Source organism: Panicum virgatum, chromosome 1N, assembly GCF_016808335.1.
Source record: "Panicum virgatum strain AP13 chromosome 1N, P.virgatum_v5, whole genome shotgun sequence".
NCBI lineage: Eukaryota > Viridiplantae > Streptophyta > Magnoliopsida > Poales > Poaceae > Panicum > Panicum virgatum.
Window position 1 is genome coordinate 10,883,300 of NC_053145.1, and position 25,576 is coordinate 10,908,875.

The 25,576-nt window shown below is 43.5% G+C and overlaps 3 protein-coding genes and 1 long non-coding RNA gene across 4 annotated transcripts; 2 read left to right on the forward strand and 2 right to left on the reverse strand.

The window, feature by feature from the left end:
- Nucleotides 1–1,793: 1,793 nt before the first annotated feature.
- Nucleotides 1,794–3,732, forward strand: LOC120655114 (protein CYTOKININ-RESPONSIVE GATA TRANSCRIPTION FACTOR 1-like). The gene is made up of 3 exons (XM_039932835.1): nt 1,794–2,174; nt 2,315–2,707; nt 2,883–3,732. Exons 1-3 carry the CDS (start codon nt 1,962–1,964, stop codon nt 3,300–3,302), a joined length of 1,026 nt encoding a protein of 341 aa, XP_039788769.1. The 5' UTR covers nt 1,794–1,961; the 3' UTR covers nt 3,303–3,732.
- A 960-nt stretch (nt 3,733–4,692) lies between these two features.
- Nucleotides 4,693–10,755, reverse strand: LOC120655115. The gene is made up of 2 exons (XR_005667331.1): nt 5,468–10,755; nt 4,693–5,330 (listed from the first exon to the last, which is right to left on the reverse strand). It is a non-coding gene; the product is annotated as an uncharacterized LOC120655115 (long non-coding RNA).
- Nucleotides 10,756–11,045: 290 nt separating this feature from the next.
- Nucleotides 11,046–14,361, forward strand: LOC120655117 (elongation factor 1-gamma 2-like). Its single transcript, XM_039932837.1, has 8 exons — nt 11,046–11,190; nt 11,304–11,346; nt 12,192–12,341; nt 12,411–12,471; nt 12,556–12,608; nt 12,689–12,790; nt 12,872–13,367; nt 13,652–14,361. The coding sequence occupies exons 2-8, from the start codon at nt 11,338–11,340 to the stop codon at nt 14,029–14,031; spliced, it is 1,251 nt and encodes a 416-aa protein (XP_039788771.1). The 5' UTR covers nt 11,046–11,190; nt 11,304–11,337; the 3' UTR covers nt 14,032–14,361.
- Nucleotides 14,362–14,644: 283 nt separating this feature from the next.
- Nucleotides 14,645–23,834, reverse strand: LOC120655116 (probable serine/threonine-protein kinase SIS8). Its single transcript, XM_039932836.1, has 12 exons — nt 22,592–23,834; nt 21,355–21,458; nt 20,454–21,253; nt 18,082–18,122; nt 17,386–17,454; nt 17,194–17,294; nt 16,852–16,930; nt 16,673–16,771; nt 15,982–16,050; nt 15,598–15,647; nt 15,320–15,496; nt 14,645–15,214 (listed from the first exon to the last, which is right to left on the reverse strand). The coding sequence occupies exons 1-12, from the start codon at nt 23,474–23,476 to the stop codon at nt 15,130–15,132; spliced, it is 2,559 nt and encodes an 852-aa protein (XP_039788770.1). The 5' UTR covers nt 23,477–23,834; the 3' UTR covers nt 14,645–15,129.
- Between the last annotated feature and the right edge of the window lie 1,742 nt (nt 23,835–25,576).

Genomic DNA, 25,576 nt, shown 5'->3' on the forward strand with positions numbered 1-25,576 from the left:
TCTAGATCCACGAGCAGCGGCGGCCGCAAGCGGCGGATCCGGGACAGTGGCGGAGGAGGTGACGGCGGATCCGGGGCCTAGCGGCGGATCCGGGGCCTAGCGGCAGATCCGGATCCATGAGCGGCAGCGGCCGTGGGCGGTGGATCCGGGGCTGTGGCGGCGGCGGATCTCGGGCGGCGGGCGGCGGCCGCAGGCGGCGGCAACGGTAGATCCGGGGCCCAACGACAACCAACGACGGCGAGCGGCATGCGGCGGCGACTCACCGATGAGCTTGATGGGCCCATGATGGGCTTGGTCGGGCTTTCCTTTTTTTGTTTTTCCTATCCTATTAACTATTAACTGAGGCGGGCGGAGAACCGCCTCAGAAAATGTCTCATTTACTGCGATGTTTTGTCAAAGGCAGTTGGGGTTGACCGCCTCTGTTAATGGTTTTTGACCACCTCAGAAAATGTTTATTGTAGTAGTGTATTAATCTCTCATTTACCTACTTATTAACTGTAGATCTCCATAATTACTACGCTGATCCTAGTGTGAGGTCATGAAATGCAACATATATGTGTTGCATGGGATTTACTAAGTGATAGGGAATCTTACTAACTACTCCCTCCCTCCGTTTTGAAATATAAGGTAATTTAATTTGTCCAAAGTCAAATTGTTCTATGTTTGACCAAGTTTGTAGCGAGGTGTAATAGTATTTTAAATGTCAAATAAGAATAATTAGATTCCTTATAAAATATACTTTTTTAGAATTTATTTATTTGTTGTATTAGATGTTAATATTCTTCTCTATAAATTTGATCAAACTTAGACTACTTTAACTTAAGACAAACCAAAATACCTTATATTTCAGATGGAGGGAGTATGACACATAAAAAGAGGTTTGTCCATGGGGTGTCAAAACAAAAAGAAAAGAGGAGAGGGTTTCATCTTTTTTAATTATTACATGATAAAACTAGAGGTAAATTCAGTTCTAGGCAGCCAAGAAAAGAGGAAAAGAGGTTTGTCTAAGTTCTCCAAATCATGTGGCTCCAAGAACCAGATTGTCATCATGACGTTGGATGTTATTCGCATTCCATATACAACTTTTTAGTATTGACATTTCTGCATTTTATATATAGCCGGCTGATATTTGTACTAAAAGTTAGCATGAAAGCTCCATAAATCCAAGGGTTAATTGGATCTATGCTGTTATAATTCTACCATATTTGAACCACGCCACTACTTACTGGGTAACTACGCCCGTACCATTACAATTGAGTCGCTGTTAGAAATATGCCATTATGTACGTGGGACACCAGGTTGGGCCCAATTGCAGGCGTACGGATGCGTCGCCCCCTTACAGTATTTCTGTATGGATGGTGATGTCCGCTATACCACCGGTTTGAATCAAACCAGCGGTGATAAGGTGTTTGCAATACCAAGTTTTGTAGTAGTGGTAATCCAGTGGAAAAGCGTCCTCAATTCCATGTAAACCATTAGGGTGAAACAATCATTGCCCAATATCTTCACTAGCTTTGTTGGGCATATGATGAAGTGTTGCATCAGATCTTAGTTGTGCTCGATCTGCGAATGAATGTTTTGCACTGCACAGTGCGTGATGTCTTTGTTCCACTGTTGCCCCTTGGTTCCTCATCCCTTTCCTGTGCCAAAATATGCCTACCTATGGCCAAATTCTTACTCTAGGAAAGGGATCACACTTAACATCTCTCTAAATCCCCCAAGGGCCCTAGCTAGAGAGAGACTGATAGCCGCTCTTGTCTCCTCCTGCCTCTCTTTATAAAAAGGACAGGCCCGTCTCCACACTGTCCATGATCACCCTGGGCCCTTTGTAAATTGCCCCTCCAACTGCAGATCTCCTCTCCATCTCCCTGCAGCTTATATGCATCATCTATCCCTGATCTCTTCCTTCTTTCCCCCCAGCGCTTGCTACCTCTCTAGCTAGCTAGATCTCTCTCCTCTACATGTCTACCATCTACATGAGCCAACTGTCTACTCTCCCTCTAATGGAGCGAGAGCAGGATCAGGGGCTCTTTCCGGCCTTCCATGTCACGAAGGACCCACCTATCTTATTCCCGTTCATGATCAACAACCCTGTGGATCAGCTCCAAGGGCAAAGTAGCTATGGAGATCAACGCTTGAGGCATCAAGTTTTGGCTGAATCTACTCATCAACAGGTTAGGGGCCGGGATCATAATTTTGGTATGGATAGCATCAAAGGATAGCTATATATCTTAGCATGCTTGATGCTCTTTTAGTCTTAGCAGCTCCATGCCATGTTTAATTAGTCTTCCTTTTCTCTTTTGTATATATGCAGTTCACTGATCGCATGATGATGATGAGCGGAGGATCAGACGTCTTCCCTAGGCCATCACCGTTCCGGCCGACTATTCAAAGCATCGATGGTGACATGATCCAGCGGTCCGCGTATGATCCATACGATATCGAGAACAAGCGTGCCGTCGATGGATCGATCAGTGGCTGGGCAGCGGCGGCGGCACCGCCGGCGAAGATGAAGATCATGAGGAAGGCGATGGCGAGTGAGTATCCCGAGGGCGGGGCAGCGAGAAAGCCAAGGAGAAGAGCCCAAGCACACCAGGATGAGAGCCAGCAGCTGCAGCAGCAGGCTGCTATGGGTGTCGTTAGGGTGTGCTCCGACTGCAACACCACCAAGACCCCCTTGTGGAGGAGTGGTCCTTGTGGCCCCAAGGTGAATTACATTACCAATTGGGCAAAGCCCTGATCTGTGTGCTTTTTTGAGCTTCACACCAAGTTATTGTTACACACTTGCAACCTAGTACCACACAGTACACATTTATGAGTGTGTCTCCTAGAGATCCCTCTTGTTGATGTGTAGTCTTGCTTCTGCCTTGTGCATGGTGCAGTCTCTTTGCAACGCATGCGGCATAAGGCAAAGGAAGGCGCGTCGGGCGATGGCGGCCGCCGCCGGTGCCAGCAACGGAGGCGCTCCACAGGTGGCCAGTGTCGCCGCACAGGCAAAGCCGGCGGCCAAGAAGGAGAAGAGGGCGGACGTCGACCAGTCGCTGCCGTTCAAGAAACGGTGCAAGATGGTTGCCGTGGATCACGCTGTCACGGCGGCCAAGGAGACGCCGACAGTCGCTGCTCCGTCCAACCGGGATCAGGATCTGGATCACGTCTCCAGTGACAAGGTTGTGAGTCTGCAGAGCAAGGTCGTCGCCACTCCTGATCCGCCGGCGATGTCGTTCCACGCCTTCCCCGCCGACGAGATCACCGACGCCGCCATGCTGCTCATGACACTGTCCTGTGGGCTCGTCCGCAGCTAGCTAGCGAGCTATATACAGCTTCTACTAGCAGCTGAGAGCGAGATCACTGGTAGACACTGATGAGTTCGACACGTTTTGCAACTAAGTACCCTACCCCGGCCCTATCATATTGCTTGTGTTTCCTTGTTTGATCAAGTGTTGAGGAAGAGCAAGTAAGATCACCAGGAGAGAGAGAGTGATCACATGCATGGCCAAGGAAAAATAATAATAGCGAAAAACTCTGGTTAGACTACCAGGATTTGCTATAAGAGTGAGTTTTTTTAATTTGTTTTACCTTTTTTTTCCCAGCTGTGGCTAATTATTCAAGCCACTATATATATATGCTATGCAACTTTGTTCATTTGTATTAGTTATGTTTTGGATCATCGGAGCTAATAATATATATGGACAAATGATCGAGGATAAACACTGGAGATTAAACCTACAAAAATACTGTTGGTTGCTTGTCTGTGGTTCATGCATGGCATTCTTCTCCCTGTTACATATGTGTATGTCAGCTGCTACTTGCTCAGATATATAGGATCTCAAGCTACTTCTTGTCAGGTATCCAACACATATACCCTCACTTTTTTGTGACAAACATTCCCTTTTTATCATGCATGGCGCAGCAGCTATGTGGGAGTAGTGGGGCAACTGGTGCATCCATGCCTTGGTCTTTGGAAACGATTGTCAAGTATGCACTACTTACTACTACAGTACTAGTACTAACTGTGGATTCACATCAAGCCCCTTAAGTCTGCATGCAAATATCTTCTGACCTTAATTCACAATGCAACTGGCTGGTGATGTACTCTTCCACAAATGCAAAGTTCACCATACAAGGGAATTTAAACAATATTATTTCAGTGCTTTTTTGGAGTGTAACTTGCTACTAACTAGTGATTATATTACCGCTAGATAAATCTAAAGGTATTCACAGGTTTTGCTGCTGGTAACTAAGCTATTTACCTTGAAAAACTGATGATCGCAGGCCATATCAAACGGCTAGCTTTGCGAACAAAATCATGCCGTTGCAAAGCTGAACCAGGAAAATGGACTTTTGCAATGCTTGACTAGGGTACAACAACTAAATACCTACATGGAATGGAAGTATGGGTCGCCATGTCCTTATATGGCTTATAATCAGAATACCATTCTCTTCTGGGCAATGTGCATACAAGTATTCCAGCATGAGCCACTCCTATACTAGTTAGTAATTTGGTATCATAATTATTAAGTTATATACATATCTTTATTTAGGTCACAAACTTTTGTTTGTTAAGTCCTTTTCCCCTGCAACTGTTAGCCGCCGGCAAGTGGTTGGTCGTGTAATTTTCCAGATCCTTGTATCTTTCAGGTGCAAGCTGTGTAATCTAGACGCCATTTTATAAGGTTCATACTGATCAAGACATCCTCATTAAAGATGTTTGAGCCTTTTTAAAAAAAACAAAAACAAAACAAGACACACAGATCGATCCTGGACGGGATCCAACGGTTCACGTTGGTGACTTACACAAATACAAGATCTAAGTCATCTTAAAAGGAGTAAATCTCTTTTTTAAAATGAAAAGAAACAGTCTATTATGAATTACACCATTCTCAGACAAGAAAGCCAGTCCATCAACAATCATTGTACGTCTAGTAGGTCACTGGTACCATGACATGGTCACATCTAGGGTTAGATAATAACTAACTCGCTCTCACATGCCATCGATGTTCTCCTTGCTCTCTCTTGCAATTAGGGACATGCACGTTGCCATACTGAGGTATAAACGACAGATCGGTTGAACAAAAGCCGGAGTGCTTCAGAGCGGTCGGAGTCCTGTGTAGGATCTGAGTGATTTCAGCAGCTGGATCATCGATAGGTCTCACTGAGGCCAAACACACCCTCCGAATCCCCTCTCTCTCCTCTCTCTGAGACACTTCATGCGCCTTGGGACCCATGCAAGCATGCCTTTTGGATTTAGTGACAGCAGCAAACAGCCAAACAGAATGGAGTACTAGTTTTGCCTCTACCATAGTCCACAGCTAAATCAAGCTAGCATTGGCCTGTTATTATTAGGAGAGAGTGCATCTTTAAAAAAAATTATTATTAGGAGAGTGCATCTTTCAAAAATATATATTATTAGGAGAGAGTTCATCTTTCAAAAAAATATTATTAGGAGAGAGTGAGCTAGAGCAAGTACCTTAGGACGGACACTTCCAAAGGAGATTGAATTGACTTGAGTGCCCACACCGTTTCTTAAGTGAACGTCAGAGCTCCTGAGATTATCTGAAAGAAAAACCTGACTTTGATCAACAAGTGTTTTCTGCGCCTGCACAAACATCAACCAGGTGTCGTGACAGTTGTACATTACAAATGCAAAAAATAATTCTCCTAATTTTACGGATCATGTGAGTCATGGCCATACGTATATGTGCCAAAACCTCCCCATGACTTTGAAACAGGACATAGTACATTTGCTAGCCGATCTACATCCCTCTGACCATTCAACCAACAGCTTACCCTTTCATCATTCAAAGAGGGCAAAGTTCATTAGCTATAACGACATCGCAGCATCTCCCTAACATGCAAGAAAATGGCCATACCTGCCTCTTGATAATCTCACAATCACATATGATCCATCCAGCCCAGCCAACCCTCCCTCTCTTATTGCTATGACTCGGTAGGAGAGAAGCAGAAACTGCTTAAACCCTGAAAGCGACGGCTCTTCCCACATGACAAGCACACAACCTTCCATGGGTGTGCAGCCAAAATCTGGGCAATTTGTTCCTCCACACTCTCGTGATCCCCATTGGGGACAAACCGCAGCACGGGGACAAACAGGCTAGCTAATGGTGCAGATTTGAGCAAGAGGGGCAGGCAGGCAGGCTGCATGCAGCAAGGGCGCGCCCACTGATCACCTCTGTATGTACGTGCACCACGCTCTCATGGTCAGATGAATTGTATAGATCATCGCAGCACTACATGTCATATCTACAAAAGAATACAGAAATTGACAAGGCTGCCCGATCAACCGGCAACGCCATGCAATGCAGACAATCAGAGATCAGCAGGCAAGTGGTAGAGTGGAGATCTGCAATTCAATTTCCGGCACATTAATATCAGCTTTAGAAGAAGTAGGTGCAGAGGGATACATGGTGGGTGCCAAATCCCAGGTGGGCTGCATACAATTTTATTTGGGGAGGAGCATAAGGTTTCAACTTACTCACGAGCACACCTCTCTACTCACCTTTCCACCTTGCTCTGCACAAGATTTATCAGGCATAGTTCCAGAGTTCTGAATCATCTGAATTTCAGATGGAATGCAGAGGTTGTCTTTTGGACATTGGATCCAGCGCCATCCAGAGATTACGCAGAGGATGCGTGATCAAAAGGTGAGCAAAATGATGCTCCAATGCAGCAATTAGTACAGTCCTTGCCTCTTCATTCATTGATGAACAACGTGGACAGGAATCAGAACTTCACTTATAGAACTTGGGCAATTAGGACGAGAATGATCCTAATGAAACATATTTAACTTACTAAAAGTTAGCTTATTCTAGGAAACCTACCGCGCCTCAGAGTAATATCTAAACTTTCAAACATGTATAGATAACACACTTACTGTAGTTTTTTCACATGGTATTGTACAAGACATGCATGCTAGATCCTCTTGACTTAGTGGAATTGACTGGTACAGGATAAATCTGTTAGAAAATAACTCACTATATGTGAAATTTCACTGGACGCCATATATTATTTTCATCTCACTTGCAATGCAAGAAAACTATGCCACAGAATCAGAGCTAGATATAGTATGTAAGCCAAATAACAGCTTTTTGCTAATCTGTCAATTGAGATAGGCCATGCTAGATGTTCACACATAAGTACATAGATGAAAATTTCAGACTGCGCTCAAACTACCATTCGTACAGATGGATAATGTTTGCGCAAACACAGCCAGATTCTGGCTATATGATGGTTAAGGTGCATACGTATATAGTTTTGAATCACTCCTGGAGAGAGAGCGAGTGTGTGGGAGTAATTCATTTACTGTCACAAGATGTAAGGCGCCCAGCTCAATGATAGACTTGTCCCAAACAAAAATGTAGCTTTCAGAAGGCTCTGCAAATCCAATGGGATCATGGCTTTGTGCAAAAAGACACTGTGCTCCATGCCTACATGGACCCTCGTGTGTGTGTTTATGTGGGTGAGGGGATCATGTGAGATGTATATATGTATAATAAATATTACAGTACAAACATAATAGGCCAGTACAGAAAAAGAAAATAGCATAAGCATGATGCAATGTCAAACGGTTAGTTTTGAAGGCCTGCTGCCACACACAATCCAACATATTTTCAAGAATAAAACCAGAAGATTCAAGCAACAAATAACATCTGCTAATTCTGAATCTATGACCACAAAGACTTATTTAAACATAAAGGTAAAAAAGAGAAATACAAAATCCAAAAAGTTATGTATGGTTGAGGACAAAATCAACTAAATAGTTATGAATGAAGAACATCAAGTGCAAGCTGAAGTATGATAATCATGCCAATCGCTTCTAACAAAAGGAGAAATTTACTTGCATAGTCAGTATAGTGAAATGAGCTTCTCAATGGCACTCAGCTAGATGAAAGTAATAGGAAGATCTAAACTATCACTTCCTTTTTCCACTATTGCACCTTTCCCTAATTTATTAGGAAAAATATAGGCCAAGATATTTGAGAAAATAAAATACCTCTGGGGGTCTTCTGCTGTGAAGACAGAGTTAAAAGATGATCAAGACAAATATCAAATTTTACAATCAAATGAGAAAAGTCCTATGATAACAATGGAATGAATAATTGAAAAAAAAAGTCAAAATGCAAAACAAATCCCCAGAAAGATTATAATGGAAAATTCTATTTTCAGAGGTAAGATCTTATTTAGGTTTTACTTGGATAATATCGTAAGATGAGGATGTGATCACCAAAACATGCAATAAGTGGATGCAAGTAGCACACGCCCATAGCAACAGGATGCTTTAAAAGAGACAACAAAAGGACAGACGGAAACAGCGAATACACTAACTCTGAGCTAGTGGATAAGGTAACCTAGGGGTAGGATGAAGGGTTGAGCCACAGCCACTTATTTGGGGGCTAAATGCCATACCACAAGATTTCAAGATTATGTTAGGCATGAATGACAGATCAGGTGAAGTTAGAAACTGGTAATATTAATATATTATGGGAAAGGAAATAAGCATAAATCTAGGAGTCGTGGGTGTGGGAATGGAAAGTTTAGAACAGTATGAAGTTCTCTATAGGTTTCTCAACTACAGTTGCCATGGCTCCATATATACATGTTTAATTTTACACCTTCAAAATTCAAAGCTGAGAATTAAAAAAAATCTGGAACGGAAAAAATGAAATGCATTACTGGCCTGCAGAAAGTTATGTTGTTAAGACTTTTATGGAGAACATTCTTCACATGCCACATGCCACATGCCACATGTTTCTTTACCATCAGCACATTTTGATTTATTTGGGAAAGAAAGAAAGAAGCATCACAATACTAGGATACACCGCACACAACTCTTTCCTGTCAATTAGATTTTGCGAATCATTCAAAAGACCTGAAGAAATGAAAATATTATAGAATAAGCAAAACCAATATTTGAATCTGCACAAAAGTTCTGAAACTTTTAGCGGCACTCATATAATAGATCTAGTCAAGAAACATTTGTGCCAGGTGTAAACTGAGAAGGGAGCAGTTTGCTGAGAAGAAACATGACGCTGACAAGTCCAGCTAATATATAGGATGAGGAGAATTGTCAGAATTCTGTTTTTCTAGCATATGAATATTATAATAGGAGTTGAATTTGAATAATTCTTTTTGCTGGTAGGTCAGTACCATCCTATAAACTGTTCTGTTTTCGTATTCTACCATTTGTATTTTTCTTAAAAGAGAATCTGGACCCTACCACCCAGTAACAAAGATAGGCATTATTGGGCATTCTGCTCATAATGATGTAACTTTGAACTAATAATTACCCCAGCTTAAAAAAAGTAGCTCATCTAGATTTTCATCATAATTTACAGAAAATAAATGTCACTGTATCCTCAATTGTGAAAATGCATGCCTGCTAGGAAAAAGGAGGAGCAGAAAAACATGTGGGAATTGGTTACAATATATTTAGGCTTACTATAGTTGTATATTTCACAGGGCAGATCATACATATAAAATGAATATGACCTAAATAACATTCTTTCTTTCTAGCACATGAAGCAAACAATGAAATTGATCCAGAGGTTTGAATGTGCTTAAGCAACTTTATCAGATTCGTAAGCTAGTGATCACAAAACTTGTGAATAACTCTGATACTCCCTCAGCCATAATAATGGTATCTGGAATGCATGAAAACCACATTTTTTTAATTTCCTCTAGTGATGTCTTTTGCACATTGAGATTGATTAATGGAACATGTGAAAATGATCTCTGCAGATTTGTCTTGAAATGTGCTTCAAAATATTGTTTGTTTCAAAGATATATTAAAATATGAATTAATGCTCCATTTTGTGTATGAGTCGCTTCCATGTCCAATACGACACGTAATTGTGTTTCCAGGGAGCACTACTTACACCAAGTCGAAGCTATAATAAAACTGAACTTTGAGTACCTCTTTCAACCAAAGAAAACAGAACAGACATATCTCTGTTCAGAAGTAGAAAATCTGCCACCTATTCTAACTCAAATAAGCACCCTTAGCAATTCAGCAATAATACACATCGCGGAGAAAAAAAAATAAAACATAACTTCTACCACGTGATGGAATGGAGATGTTCCACTAGTTCAAGATGTTGGAGATAAGGTTGACAAGACAACAGTGGCTTTTTTTGGTAAAACAGGCAGATAAGTCAACGTTGCCAGATTTGCAGCAGCAAGTTGTAATCACATAGAAGTCATCTTCTCCAAATCTCCACAAACCACACAGCTTAAAAATGTACTAGGATTTCATAAAAGAAAATATGTACGAGTGTATGATGTGTACATATGTGCAGCGCTAAAATATTCGTGTTCCATCTCTTTATGCGTCACTAGTAGGTATCTTAGTAGGTATCTATGAGGCACCACATAAACTAACGGAAATTACCACTGGTCTTTTTTCCAATTTATTACTCCTGTATGCGAAAACAAAATTAAACCCACAGCAAAAGTCCAAAATAACCATTGCGAAGATCATCCGAATCCTACTCGTGCCACACTAGAATCTGCGAAACCTCAAAGCTTCCAGGGCGCATTTCGTCGAACACGTGGTGAACGGCGCACGACTCCCGCTTGCCTCGGTCAGTCTAACCACTCACAGCAGGTTACGCGGCGATCCACAAGCGCGAGGCAGCGGGAACCCCTTGCCACCGCCCTCCTGCTTCCACGTAGACATGCGCCTCCGCCGCCGCCGCGGCGCGCCGCCGAGAAGGGCCCGGCGCGGAGGGGAAACTGCGACTTGATTAATATTATTTGCTTGTCTAGTCGTGTTTTCGTTTCATTTTAGGCCCATTACTAAACCTAGCCCATATTCACTGGCATTACAACCCAAAGTAGGACCACAAAATCAGACAACGAAGCCCATCTCAGCCCAGGTGAGTGGGCGGTGATCAGGCCTTGCCAAACGAGTCTTTAATGGGCCCATTCTTGAGTCAAAGTTAGGTTCATGGCCTAGAAAGCGCTGATGGGCCTTGCTCGACGCCGTAGCTCGGATTAATGCGAGCCGTGCGATCCATTTCTCAGCTTCGACATCGAACGACCGAGATCGCGCGCGTGCATTCCTAGCCACTAGGTACACTTGATCCCAAGAATCGCTAGGGTTTCTGGCTGCTCCCGCTCCGGCTCTGCTTTCCCCTGCTGCGCTGCTGCTCGCCCGATCTCGCTCTTCCTCCAGCTGTAAGATCCACGTCTCGACGAGAAAATTCGTGCCGTTTCCGCTACTATCCGTGCGGCTTTAGGATTTTTCGTGTTACTGAACTTTTACTATTGATTTTATCGGTGTTGTGCAGATCTGAGATCGAGCGAAGGTAGCGGCCAGTGGAGATGGCGCTTGTAAGTGTGTCTTCATTCTAGCTTCTTGTGCACTAATTGGTGCCTCCCGGTGCTTAGATTTGATATGCTAGATGCGTTTGATTAGCTAGCTTGGATTAGTGAGATTGTTGGCTTGTAATTTGGATTTGGTGCGGTGTGGTGTGGAAAGTTATTTTCTGATAAATTGATTGAATTCATGGCCTTCTGTGGCTTCCGGCTGTACAGTCTACAGCGAGGATGTCTTTTCTATCTGTCTCGCGTTTAGATAATATTTGGGTCCTACTTTGCATGCGTTCTTTCTAACAGAGGAAGGGGTGTGCTCCCATTTGAATGTTAGAGACTGAATTCATTTGCATCCTTGCACAGTTAGGAAATTGATGATTTCCTTTGCCAGTCCTATACAAACCATGCATGAGCTTATTGACATGGGTACTTAGCCATCTTTCATTACGTTCTTAATCAGATGGGTATGGTAAGAATGAAGTTTTGAGTTAGCAAACACCACCCAGTAGTGCTTTCCTGTACTAAATTTGTGTACTGCCTAGCTGTTAAGTGGAAACATGTTGTCAATCCTTTCCCTGTTAGTTTAGGGATTCCGGACTTTCCATCAATTTGTTTGAGATTGATAACCGTATATGTAATTGTGCAGTTATAATTCCACACTGAATCAATTTACACCAATCGTCTTATACTGTGTTAATAGCATGTATGTGTTCGAATCAGCTGCCTTTGTATATAATTTTTATGATTGTCTAGTTTGATTCTACAACTTTGTGTTTGTTGTTTTACTTTCAGCTTCCCGCTTGTTCTCATGTCTGGGTGTTGGTTTTTTTAATCTGTATAGAACCTACCTTTTGTGTGTGTAGGTACTGCATGCTGGCAGTGGTAACAAAAATGCATTCAAGGCTCTTATTGCCGCGGAATACAGCAGTATCAAGGTTGAGTTGGTGAAGGACTTTCAAATGGGTGTCTCCAACAAAACCCCTGAGTTTCTCAAGATGAACCCCATTGGGAAGGTATGAATATTTGTACCTCAAGAAGCTTTCTACAATAGCCCAGAATGTAATTTGAGCACTGCTTTGCAGGTTCCTGTCCTCGAGACTCCTGATGGTCCTGTTTTTGAGAGCAATGCAATTGCACGATATGGTGAGCCAAATGTAGCAATGTTTGATATTAAATCTGTTGTTTGAACATTGTGATTTAGCACTGAATTTTGTCATCTTCATGAAGTTACTCGCTTGAAGGATGACAACCCACTTTATGGATCTTCACTGATTGATTATGTGAGTGATGTTTATATTAATTTGAGATCATTTGTTGTTGTTTTTTTAACTATGCTTAGATTTTTTTTTTTTTGTTTCAGGCCCACATTGAACAATGGATGGACTTTGCTGCAACAGAGGTCGATGCTAGCATTGGGAAGTGGCTGTACCCACGTATGGGGTTTTATCCCTATGCTGCTGTGGTATGTATGGCCATGTGCTAACACTCTTTGTATTTTTTTCAAAAGCTTGATTATAGTCTTATATTTCCATTTGCACAACAGAGTGAGGAAACAGCCATTGCGGCTTTGAAGAGAGCATTGGGTTCCCTCAACACTCACCTTGCATTAAACACATTTCTTGTTGGGCATTCGGTGACTCTTGCGGATATCGTGCTGACATGCAACCTCTACTTGGGCTTTATTCGGATCTTGACCAAGAGTTTCACCTCGGAGTTCCCTCATGTTGAGAGGTACTTCTGGACCATGGTCAATCAGCCAAACTTCAAGAAAGTCATAGGCGATGTGAAGCAGGCGGAAGCTGTGCCACCTGTTCCAAAGAAGGCTGCACCAGCGAAGGAGCAGAAGCCTAAGGAAGCCAAAAAGGAGGCCCCAAAAGAGACCCTGAAGCCTAAGGCAGATGAGAAACCGGCGGAGGAAGAACCAAAGCCTAAGCCAAAGAATCCTCTTGATTTGCTCCCTCCAAGCAAGATGATCCTTGATGATTGGAAGAGGCTGTACTCCAACACAAAAACCAACTTCCGCGAGGTTGCTATCAAAGGTATATTTTCCTTCCAAATTCCTGTTAAAATACATTAATTGATGTTGACTGATTGCACAATGTTGATGGGTACACAAGATTTTATAGTAAGTTTGAGTAACATGAAGCTAACTTGTAGCTATTAGTTGAAATTAAAGGCACGAAGTTTTAGCAGGTATCAAAATTTTGTATAATTTTTGTTGTGTTTGTTTTACACAATTTCTAGATCTTGGTACTCAATTTTGTGTTTGATCAATTAAGTGCGATCTGCAGATTAACTGAACTTAGCCCCCATATATTTTCAGGTTTCTGGGATATGTATGACCCAGAGGGCTACTCCCTGTGGTTCTGTGATTACAAGTACAATGATGAGAACACCGTGTCTTTTGTAACCATGAACAAGGTTGGTGGGTTCCTGCAGCGGATGGACCTGTGCCGCAAATATGCTTTTGGAAAAATGCTTGTGGTTGGCTCTGAGCCACCTTTCAAGGTCAAGGGGCTCTGGCTATTCCGTGGCTCAGAGATCCCAAAGTTTGTCATGGATGAGGTCTACGACATGGAGCTTTATGAGTGGACCAAGGTTGACCTCTCCGATGAGGCCCAGAAGGAGCGTGTCAATGCCATGATTGAGGACCAGGAGCCCTTCGAAGGCGAGGCTTTGCTGGATGCGAAATGCTTCAAGTGAGCACCGTTTATTTGCAATGGATCTGTGAAAGTTGTTGGTTTTGGGGGTCCAGTTCTAAAATAGTCAATGTATCTCGAGCTCATGAATGTTAAGTTTTGATACTGGCTGTTCTGGTTATTTTCTGTGATATGTTAAAATTGGCTGCGTTAACAAGCGGTTGCACGCGCGTGCAATCGTCTGGATTATGTGGAACATTGCAATCATTCATGTGTATCCTGTACCCTTCTGGTACACGTCTCCATATTCATCCGCCAAGTAACGAAATATGTGTAGGCATGAATAATTGTGTGGCTCGGGCTGTCAGGCTTGAATTTAAATACAGCCTGGATACCTGGATGCAAGTTAACTGCAAAATTTGTTACATCAGCACTCTGTATGCAATACCTCACGTATTGGCGTTAAATTGACCTTTTGCACCGGCAGGGAACGTGTATTTTTTGTAGGAAGTATAGTACATATAGGCCTAGTTAGTGTTAAAAGTGTTCTTTTGTTGCACTGGAACCAGGTTAACCTAAGCGTTGCTTTCTCTAGTATTTGGATGCAAAATGTCAACATTGGTAACCACGGAAAATTAAGACAAAGAAGGCTCTTGCCTTCTTTTCCCCCTAAAAGATGACCAAAAGTATTAAAATGCACGTTCACAAAGAACCAAGGTAGCATCTGTATACATGATATACATTTGCATGTGGTCAAACATCGGGCTGCAACTTTTTGCAGGCACCTGAAATTTTGACATCTTTTTTCATCTTTTGTAAGACGTGAAAAAACTTCAAGATCCTATCTTTGTGGTGAATTCTGATTCTCAGAATCACCAGTTCAAAATCCAGAACTGAACAATTATTTACCATGGCACAGAGCACTTCGTGTCGCACCACTTTTCTTCGAGACTACACACTACGCTTTCTCCAGCAGCACCTTTGCGCCACTTCAGAGACTCACATTTTCACAAGGTGATGTGTAGAACCTTCGCCCATACACATCTACACCGCAGAGATTCTGAATATATCTCCACGAGCTTCAACATGAAAATTTTAGCCCTGTGGTAGAGCTTAAATACTTGAATATCTGTGTCCTGAGATTTGTCTCAGGAAAGGTATGTCAGCAGCTTCCTGCAACAACTAAACGTTGCAATTGCTTTAGAGGTGACAAGAGCTGGGAAAATGACGGCCTTTTGCTCGGATCACTGCACAAAACATAAGGTTACTCATCAGTGGGATGAGTAGCTGGGGAGAATCAAGACAATTGTATTAGTAGGATGTCATTGTTGGGGGAATTAGTTTAGTCTTACTTATCCCAGCATGAAGATATTATGCTGGCCACCTGCGGGTCCACTTCCTTGGGGATGTCTAGTCGTCTGTTCTGGAACCCAACTGCTCCTACAACTTGCATTGGATTCAACCCACTCCATGGTACACGCATGGTTGCTAGTTCCCATAGGATTACTCCAAAACTGTAAACATCACACCTGAAGCAAGCAGGAAATGTTCAGTGCACAAGGTATCAAGGTGTGACAGGACTCAGGAGCAACTGAAAAGAGCAACATGTACATGCAACTCAAATACTCACTTCTCATTTGATGGTTCATTACGTAGTACCTCAGGTGCCATCCACTCTGGCTGCAGGCCAACAGGAAATACAATCGTAAAGATGTAATGACAGATCATTTGCAGAAAACATGTACACACAGAACAAGAAAAATATGGGAAGGCAATATTCTTGTGGAACATAGGCCAACAATAACAAAATCATGGAAATGATGTCTAGATTAAATTTTAACTGAGTTGCATTTGTGTTAGTCTTTCCTGCCTTATGTTAACTCCACTTTAGTGGTGAATCGGAATGAGGAATTGAGGATTCAAGCTTGTAGTATATTCTATGTCTGTAGCATCTCAAATACTAAACGATCAATATGAACAATTTTTTTTTAAAAAAAAGGATGAGGGGTATTACTGTTCCAGCAGTTGACTTGGAGGAAAGAAAAGTATGATGTTTCAACCTTGACATGCCAAAATCAGACACCTGCAAGGAAAAGGTACACATGCATATTACGTTGAGATCCACAATGAAGTTTTGGTGATGCAAGTGTAAAACAAATGTAATAAACATTGATTTGCCAAAGTAACAACTTTGCAGAGTCTGGGAAAGGTATGAACCAGCAACCTGCAACTAAAGAATAATAAGGTAAATAAACAGCAACGATGGAAAATGCATCTCTTGTTCTAGGCTGGATAAACAATACTATCTTAAATATTGGAGGCAACTCTAACCAGTTATATACCCCCAAATCTAATGAACATGGAACCCACTATTTACTTACCAAACTAAATCATAATTTATAGGTCCAGGATTCAGTCTCTCATTAAAGTTGAGTAAACTGTGCACCACACAATCTGATCAATGACACTGACTATCAGAAGGAGGTCTGCTGAACAGTGCGGGAAGGAATGAATCTAGCAGTTCCATGCACAGAAGCAAAAACAAGTTGAGTGCACTTTCAAAGAAAACATTCTATCACCACAATATTTGTGTCTTGGTATGAGGATGATGAAAACTAATCATCTCCAATATGAAGCACCATAGCACAACAAAAAGAAAACAAGTGTGTTTTGCATGAAAGAGATGGCACAGAGGGAAGAGTCACCTTAACAACCCAATTCTTATCCACTAAAAGATTTGGGGATTTCAGGTCACGGTGAACAATGGTAGGATGGCTAGAGTGCAGGTAGTTCATCCCTTTTGCCTGAAAGAATTCAATATCAAGTGCTGCATAGAACAACCCACAACGTATGTATGAAACTAAAATAACTTGCCCAAGCTTACCACATCTAGTGCCATTTTTAACCTCTGTACTTCATCGACTTGACTATTTGGCCGATGCAACAGGCGATATAGACTCCCCCTGACAAAAACAAGTTTGTTGTATTTGCTGTAATTACTCTTTGTAATTCATCAGCCAATAAAGAATGAAATTATCATGTACTCCCTCCGTTCCAAAATGTATGCCGTTTTGACTTTTCTAGATTCATAGTGTTTGCTATGCACTTAGATATAATGTATGTCTAGGTGCATAGCAAAGCTATGAACCTTGAAAAGTCAAAACGACCTACATTTTGGAATGGAGGGAGTAGCATTTTGGCTAGAAATAGAGGAACTTGTACAAACCTTGGGAGGTACTCAGTTAATATAGAGAGATTTGGCGGTTGTGTCACATATCCCAAGAAAAGAACGACATTGGGATGCCTTAATCTTGACATGATTCTCACCTGAAAGGTACAATAAATACCTAGCTGAGGAAAAGGAAACCAATAATCATTCGTGCTGGGAGAGATATTCATGTGTTAAAATTTAACTTACTTCACATTTAAATTGCTCTAGTGAAACACCTGATAAATCCTGGTCAAGAAATTTTTTCACTGCAACCTCCTGCAATCACAAGGAAAAGGCATCAAGAGAATGGAAACTCTCCAAGAACAGATTCAGCAGTCAAAGGAATACTACATATATTCTTCGACAGAATCGGTGAGCTGCATATGTATTCTTGGAGATAAGCAAGACCTTTCAAATGTTCAGTCTGAAGGTTCCTGTGTATGTTAAAGCATACGGACACAGGTTGATACTGACAGCTAATTTGATGTGCGTGGAACATATTCATATTTATTGACTATTAGGAACAAAACCTGACGCACAATGCCTGTTTGTTGTCGATCAAAGCTTATCCATGCAATATAAAGATGGTAAGGTTATTAGACCTTAAAATTACATGAACTGATCAATTAGTAACATCAGGGCATAATTGCTCAATCAACTCAATTTTGTGTACCCATGATTTGCCATAGATGGCACACGGTTAATCCATTAAACGTACTAGAACTAAAGCATATAGAGAAAACTAATGCACAAAGGAAAAATAAACACCACTTTATCGGCATAAGAGCAACTAAATCATTTCTTGTCATGTGAGCTTATGATGCATAAAACTTATAGTACACACTATGCTAAATGCCTAGCAAAATGTCAAGAAAGGGTTTGCTAATAGAATATTTGACTTACCGTGCCATTCCAATCTGCATGGTAAACTTCCCCATACGAACCTGCATTAATATAAATTGTAAATTTAAGGCACTGAATAGCCATAGCCAAAAAATGACTAGTACAACAAATGAACAGACCAATGACTCCAAAAATGTAGGGGAATTCTAATCCATACCAACACTTCAGTGCCACTGAATTCATCTATACCAGGAAGCTAGTCAGTTATGAGGGTCTGGTCATGTAATTACACATGCTGATGGTACAGATCAAAAGAGCACCTCAAGTGGTGGTACAAATAAAAAGATTCCATAAAGTAACACGAAATATGCTTTACTTTAACAATACCAGAAGTAGATCCCAATTTTTTTAAAAAAAAAGACTATCCATAACAATTCTTTTTCCGTTATGCTTTTCATGGCCTCACAGATAAATTTTGAAAATTTATAGTTCGTTATAATTTTATTAACAAAGGTTATAGGGAAAAAAATATTGCAAAGAAAGAAGCATCTTTATTGTGTCATTTAGGTATCGTTGTGCTTTCAAGAAAAAACTATGTATCTTTTTATGGTTGCCAAACTTACAAAAATTTGATATACATATTTTTAAACTACATTAACCTAGGAGTGGAGGATATAATCAGATTTAGTATTGGTATTGAAATGGAGGATAATACCGAAGGCAGGTACAACAACATAGCCTTTTGTCCCAAGCAAGTTGGGGTAGGCTAGAGATGAAACCCAAAAGACACAAAGGTCATGGTTCAGGCACGTTGATAGTTAGTCTCCAAGCGCTCCTATCCAAAGCTAACTCCTCAGAGATATCCCAATCTTTAAAGTCTCTCTTAACCGACTCGTCCCAAGTCAGTTTAGGCCTACCTCTACCCCTCTTTACCTTATCAACACGTTTTAGCACCCCACTACGCACCGGCGCCTCCGGAGGCCTCCGTTGGACTACCGAAAGCAGGCTCTGTTACACGGACACGGCAAAAAGGCCACGTATCACGTGTCCGAGACGTCTCGGACACGGATACGGCGTGGACACGGCGTCGAGATGTGTCTATGGAGTATCAGAAAAAAATAAATGGTAAATACATTGATACGTCGGCTGGACACGTCTCGGCCTGTTTTGGGGATACGGCCCAGCCCACGAAGCACCTGAGCCCCATATCCCACCTCGTGTGACCTAGCACTCTCTGCCCCCCACACACTCCCTCGCGCAGCCGCACGCATGTCCGCTCCCCCGACCAGGCGGCCAGACGTCCCTCCCGCACGAGCACCGCCGCTCGCCGTCGCCGGCGACGAGCCGCCGCCCGCCAGCGACCAGAAAGGACTGCTGGCTGCAATCTCCCATTCGCCGGTGAGTTTCCTCTGCTCCTCTGTTTCCCTCTCTGATTCCTCCCCCGATCTAGAGACCTCAATCTGTTCTTGCCTTCTTCTGTAGATGGCTACATTGAGCCATGCTAGTGCTAGTGCTGCTGCTGGAGGTTCTAATGCTAGCGCAAGTGCCAGTGGTAGTGTAGGATCTGCATCCACGATTGACATAAAGGCTCCATCGTGGGCTTATGTTACCATTCATGAGAATGAAGCACCTTGTGGAGGATGTAGAAGCATAAGCCATGAAGCATCGAACTGCAAGCCTGCGAGCTGTCCTTAATAAATTATATTAGTTTCCTAGATTTGTCTATGTTTGTTATGTATTGACTACTATTTGGTATTTGCCTATGTATGACTGGTATTGAACTTTAATTTATTATTATTGTGAACTTTGATATGCATTGTTCTTTATTTATTTATTAAAAAAATTCTGAAACGTATCCACGTATCGGGGTTTTTTGGGGAAGTGCCGTATCGCCGTATCCGTATCGGCCTAGATACTGATACACGTATCAGTGTCCGTGTAACATAGAAGGCAGGTACCATAAATTAAAAAATTCGGTGTAAACAAACCCAAGAAAAAAAAAGTTTATAAAGATGTACATATGTGTGTTAAATTGGAGTGTGCAACTTCAAGAGAACAGGTAGATGGCAAAGGTTGCCATCACACTATTTCAACAATATAAATAATGAGAAATGGTGAAGTCATACGAAATGGTTCCCCAATTTGTGATGAAAAGGAGAGGAAAACATGCCAAGAAGGGGAAAATAGACAATCAATTTTGTTGAATCAGATTCTGAAAACATCAAAATGTTATAATTTATAAAGCTTAGCGTTGCAATTAAATAGAAAATCTACTTCTCTCAACACTGGTTGAGGAAAGATTTCTATTTGCTTCATATATTTTGCTGCAAGTTTATTTTCATTAACATCAATGAATAATTTCTACTTCAAGAAGCTTATTACTTACTAGTAATACTGCCTACTGGTAAAGGGCTAGGAACCAGGCATCATACCTAAACCAATACGTTCTCCAATATCAAGATCTTCCCATGGTATTTCATATTCAGCAACATCATCTATAACTGAGCTGATTGTTTTTGTACTAGACCAGCTTAACTTGTACAAATTTCCATTGCTACTTCCCGACATGTTCACCAAAGAATCTTCAGCAACCCCTTGATCCTCAATGGAAATAACACTGGTAGGATCATGCAAATCCAAATCTCTGATGATTTCTTCTGTATTTTCCGCATGGTGTTGTGCATTTTCATAAGGTGATGAAGAATCTTTAGCTACAAAACTATTTGGCAAATTTTTCCCTGTTTGAGCAACAAGTAACCATCCTCCACTTTCTTTATCATGTATTTCGTGACTATTTTGATCAGGTAATAAATCAGCAGGTAGCAATGCACCACTCTCCAAAAGAAGGTCATGCAAATTTTGTGCAAATTGTGGGTCCACTACTTCAGGCACAACATATTTGGAAACATCATTGACTTTAATATGCTCAGAAATTTCCCCTTCAAGATCTTCCTCAGAGATAACATTTTGTTTGAGTTCCGCCTGAGAAAAATCTGCCAGATTTGAAGTGAGAGCTAAAATAGAACTGTGCTCAGATGAACTTCCTCCAATGTCATTGTTGTTCTCATATCCACCATTAATCTGTTCAAGAGCTAAGCACAATTCTGCGACACTCTCTTCAATGGCATCACTCCCCAGTTGGCTATTGTTGGAATCCTGAAACTGACTGCCAGAAATGTCTGAAGGGATTAAGGTGCCTGGAGCTCCCATCAGATCAATAATATACTCAGTGCTGCAACAGTTCAGTACATAAGATTAATAGTTGTAGTCAAACTTAAAATATCAAAGATCAATTATTTGATCAAATTATGGTAAGAATACATATGCAGATACCTATCAAAATCAACTTTGACCAAATTAACAGCCCCTTCATCTGTTCCAGTGTAACATATTCCTTTCAGAAGCTTACATGGAAGATTGACTCGGTCAGCAAGTACCTGAAAACAATTTGGTTAGCTGTTGTCTTTCTAATAGTCCTACCACAATCCCTACTTTTAAGCAATTGAAGACATCTCTTTTAGAGAATCCTTTGATTGCGTATCTGGTGCCACAAATACACAATAAACTGATGCATATTTTGACAAACATACACTGAATAACGGAGCTCACTACAATATAGTAAATTATTTCAGCTTGCGCACATTAGTGTTACACCATTCTTAACAGTAAAAAAATTCATAATTAGACATGCCTTTCTAGGAATGTAAGGTAAACACGGAAAACATGATAATTTAAAACCTTCTACAAGCAACATTGATCCTGCACGACCATCGTTCTCTAATCCATTCTTATTCCTCTTTCACATTCTCGAACTTCTTTCCCATATTCTCCTGTACATTTTCCTGTGCTCATGTGTTTAATCCTAAATGCTAATGCTGACAGTGCTGATGATTTAGCACAGCCACTACCACCTTATCATCTCACTCCACCAGCGCTGACCGAAGAGCAGTCAGCAGCCATCCACCACTCAAAGGCTGAATCCTCAAGACTGCAATAAACTCTTGCAGCTGAAGCTTGCAGTTACCAACCCCGAGTGTGTAACCTTGGTTTCAAAATACTTTTCAAATCCCACTATTTAAATTCTCAAAATTTCAGTTTGAATGTCCAGCGGTGTTGAAATGCCAGGTCAAAAGATTAGATTCAATTTGTTTTTGAATGACAGTATTTAAAAAAAACATCTCAGCAAAGGGCCAATTGTATGTTCTTAAAAACTAAACCGATGGGGAGCTTTTGAAGTCGGAGTTAAAAATTTTATTGTTCTTTCCTGAACCTTCCATGGGTAAACTAACATTCAAATTGACAGATTGTTAGTAGTGAATAAACAGGAATGATAAGTGGAGGGCAAATAGTTGAATTCCATAATAGAAAAATGCCTGCTAGATTGGGAGCTACTGATGCTCATGTATTAGAAGCACAGAACTATTGTGCAATATCATAATGATCCAGACATGACAAGATGGGAATTATTAGCAACCTTCCCTATACTGTTTTACTATCTAATATATCACAAGATTAACTATAAGACTAACTATAACTACATAAGGACGGCGCAGGGTGCTGAGTTGCTAACCTTAAATAGTAGCGATCTGTGCCGTGACAGCCCAACCCGAAGCGAACCAAGAGGAAGAACAATACTGTTCAGCTGGAGCGAGAGCTCCCGGCTCTTGATGCCCCATTCCATGTTCATCCCATCAGCATCCTCCACCAGGCCGCCCATCGCATTAACAACCAGACCCGCAATCCTCTGCGCAAGCTCCACCGAGGCAGCACCACCATGTTGCCCCCTCGTCTGCACCGCAACCACCGCAGCCCTATCCTCCAGGCGTTTCAGCACAGGATCGCGCTCACGATCCACCAGGACGGCCCGGAAGGCGACGTCGCGGCCCGGCGGGACCGCCCTGAGGTAGCCGAGGGAGGGGAAGTTGGCCTGGAAGCCGGGATGCAGCTGCGCGCCGCAGACATCGTAGAACCCGTCGGGGAGGTGCTCGTCGTAGTTGACGACGCTGTGGTTCCAGTAGCGCGCGGAGAGCGCCTCAGCGGGGCTCCGGTCGTGGCCGGCGGCGCCGCCGAGGCTGATGAGCTCGGCCGCGCGGATCTGGACCGAGTCCGCGTCGACGAGCCCCGCGTGGTCCGAGGCCGAGATCGCGAGCGCGAGCCGCACCTGGAAGTCCTCCTCCAGCCGCGTCGTGGCCGCCTCCGCCCCGAGGCCCCTCGGCTCCCCCACCGCGGGGGGCACCGCCGCCGCCGCGGCGGGCGTGGCTCCCGCCGGCTCCGGCGGCTCCGGCGCCCCCGCCGCCGCGACGTCGTGCGGCGGCGGCGGAGTCGCGGCCGCCGTCGGGTGGCCCGAGCGCCGGTGCCGCGGGCGGTGGTGGTCGGGCGCCGCGGCGGCCGCTCCCCCGGCGGGGGCGCCCCCCGCGAGGTGGAGCTTGCGTAGCAGGTGCTTCATGCGGGACATGGGCAGCAGCGGCGGCGCCGCGGCATGCGAGGCCGGCCCCCGAACCCCCACACCTCCTCCGCTCCGCTCCGCCGGCGCCGATCCGATCCGGTTCGATCCCAACCGCGCGGGGAAATTGCCGGCTCGCCCGCTCCAGCCGCGTCGATCGACAGACCCACCGCCCGACCGACCGATCGATCTATCTATCCATTCCTGCCCCGTGCTGCCGCCGTAGTCTATCTATTCGCGCGCCGTCGCGGATGCTTCGCGCCCGGGCTGGACGCGGCTGGAGACGCCTGGAAGAAGAACAGCAGGGCGGACGGGGGGAGCGCAGCACGGGCACCAATACCTCGCCCGCTCCGTGTGCTGCGGCGTCTGATTTTTCTTTTTAGTTTTTACTATTAATCCCTACTTGCCGTTTGATGCGCCCCGGCGTGCCGCGCGCTACAAGTGGTAATAATAAATAAAAAATAGAATTGAAATGGTTTATTTCAAAAAAATGTTTGACGGGCGCGGGCGTGACGGCCAACGTGGGGGGAAGCGGAGGGAGGAGGGGAGGGACGGGGTGGATAAGCGCGCTGACGTGGCGGGCGCCGACCGTGGGGCTGGGGCCCGGGGCACGCTTTGCCCGCTGGTCAAGCCTCAAGCGTGGGAGTTCAGATTGGAAGATTCTCTAGGCTCGACTCAGCCTGGTAAACGGCTTTTAATTAAACCATCCTGCACGTCGGAAAAATGGCGTTGGAGGAGTATTTTTTTTCTCTCGAGAAAATGGCGTTGGAGGATGGAGCGAATGAACACGGGACGTGTAGCGTATGGCAGTATGGCACACGAAGAGCAGCCGGCGATCATACAAATATTTTGGATCTGTCCTTGCAAATAGAACTTGTTAGTTGATAGCTAGTGATAATTTGATTTGAAAGAAAAATGCTGTTGGTTGGTTAACTAACAAGCTAGCCGAATAGAATCTATGCAGCAACTTACTCATGCATGATGCATATGTAGGCCCCACGTGGCAAATTGCTTGCCCAACAGGTGGTACCGATTGCCATTGAATATGTGCAGAAGAAAACGCGCCTACCACGCACATTTTAGGCTAGACCAGCGCTTGATTTCATGCTCCTCCTTTTGTCTACGTAGTGATTTGCACGAAAGACCTTCTTATCTTAACTCCAACTATATTAGGTTTAAGTTTAGGCGAGTTTGAACCTTTATTTGCCGAAGGTTAGTGAGAGGTCACTCGTTAGGAGTGATCGTTCATATATAGACAAGAGTGTGGCGATAATGAGAATTAAGCACAGTACTTTTGAACCTTAGTGATGACGGCTACCTCCATTCCGGGCTCGAAATCGCCCTCAAAGTTTTAATTAGCCTTCATCAAAAAGAAAAGTAGCTAGAGAATATAATATAATATATAGTATATGACTAATAAATAAAGGAAGTCACCGTCAAGCTCGATGTCACCACTTTGGCACACGCGTGGCACGCCAAAATCCAACTTGTGCCGGTTCCACCTGTCGTGGACGGCCTTTATCACAACATAGCAGGCAAAACAAATTTTGATACGAGAAACGCTAGCAACCAAGAACAAAAGAGCTGCAGGTGAGTCACCTCAAAGGAGGGAAGAGGAGAAAATGATCCGCGGACTAGCACGCGTGGCACTGGACACGTGTAGCGATGGCTTACGTCTATCTCCGTCTCGCCATTGGGTCACCCAAGCATCATCATATCGCTTGGGTGCAATACGCAGCCGATGACGTTTGACTTGTGTGGCAGGGGACGGGGGAACCGCTTCTGCTTGGCTTGGCTGTCTCTTGCTGTTCGGATCCTGCGTGGCTGCGTGCACGCTCGGATGATCGGATCCTCCCGTGTGCCGTGCCGGGGTCCGCGCCATGGCTGATCGAGCTCGTGATTGGCGCCGGACCAAGCCCACGGAAGCTGCCGGTACCCAAGTTGGGTTAAATGTGTATGCCACGGGCCGGCCGCCCGGGGATCAATTCCTCGCACATGCGAGCTCGCCCATCCCCGGCCATCCCCTGGCTCCAGCGCCTCTGGCGCCTCCACTGCCGCCCTCCGCCGCCGCCAACGCCAACCAAACTCGTCTTCGCGCCGTCCAGCCACCGC

Excerpts from the sequence above, each read along its gene's own strand:
- LOC120655114 (XM_039932835.1), top strand. The coding sequence starts at position 1,962 with ATGTCTACCATCTACATGAGCCAACTGTCTACTCTCCCTCTAATGGAG. Across the intron at positions 2,175-2,314 it reads CTGAATCTACTCATCAACAG|TTCACTGATCGCATGATGAT; the intron begins GTTAGGGGCCGG and ends GTATATATGCAG. Across the intron at positions 2,708-2,882 it reads GTGGTCCTTGTGGCCCCAAG|TCTCTTTGCAACGCATGCGG; the intron begins GTGAATTACATT and ends TGCATGGTGCAG.
- LOC120655117 (XM_039932837.1), top strand. Across the intron at positions 12,342-12,410 it reads AGATGAACCCCATTGGGAAG|GTTCCTGTCCTCGAGACTCC; the intron begins GTATGAATATTT and ends ACTGCTTTGCAG. Across the intron at positions 13,368-13,651 it reads CCGCGAGGTTGCTATCAAAG|GTTTCTGGGATATGTATGAC; the intron begins GTATATTTTCCT and ends ATATATTTTCAG.
- LOC120655116 (XM_039932836.1), bottom strand. The coding sequence starts at position 23,476 with ATGTCCCGCATGAAGCACCTGCTACGCAAGCTCCACCTCGCGGGGGGC. Across the intron at positions 18,123-20,453 it reads TGGAGAACGTATTGGTTTAG|GTTCGTATGGGGAAGTTTAC; the intron begins GTATGATGCCTG and ends ATATTAATGCAG. Across the intron at positions 16,772-16,851 it reads TAAAAATGGCACTAGATGTG|GCAAAAGGGATGAACTACCT; the intron begins GTAAGCTTGGGC and ends GAATTCTTTCAG.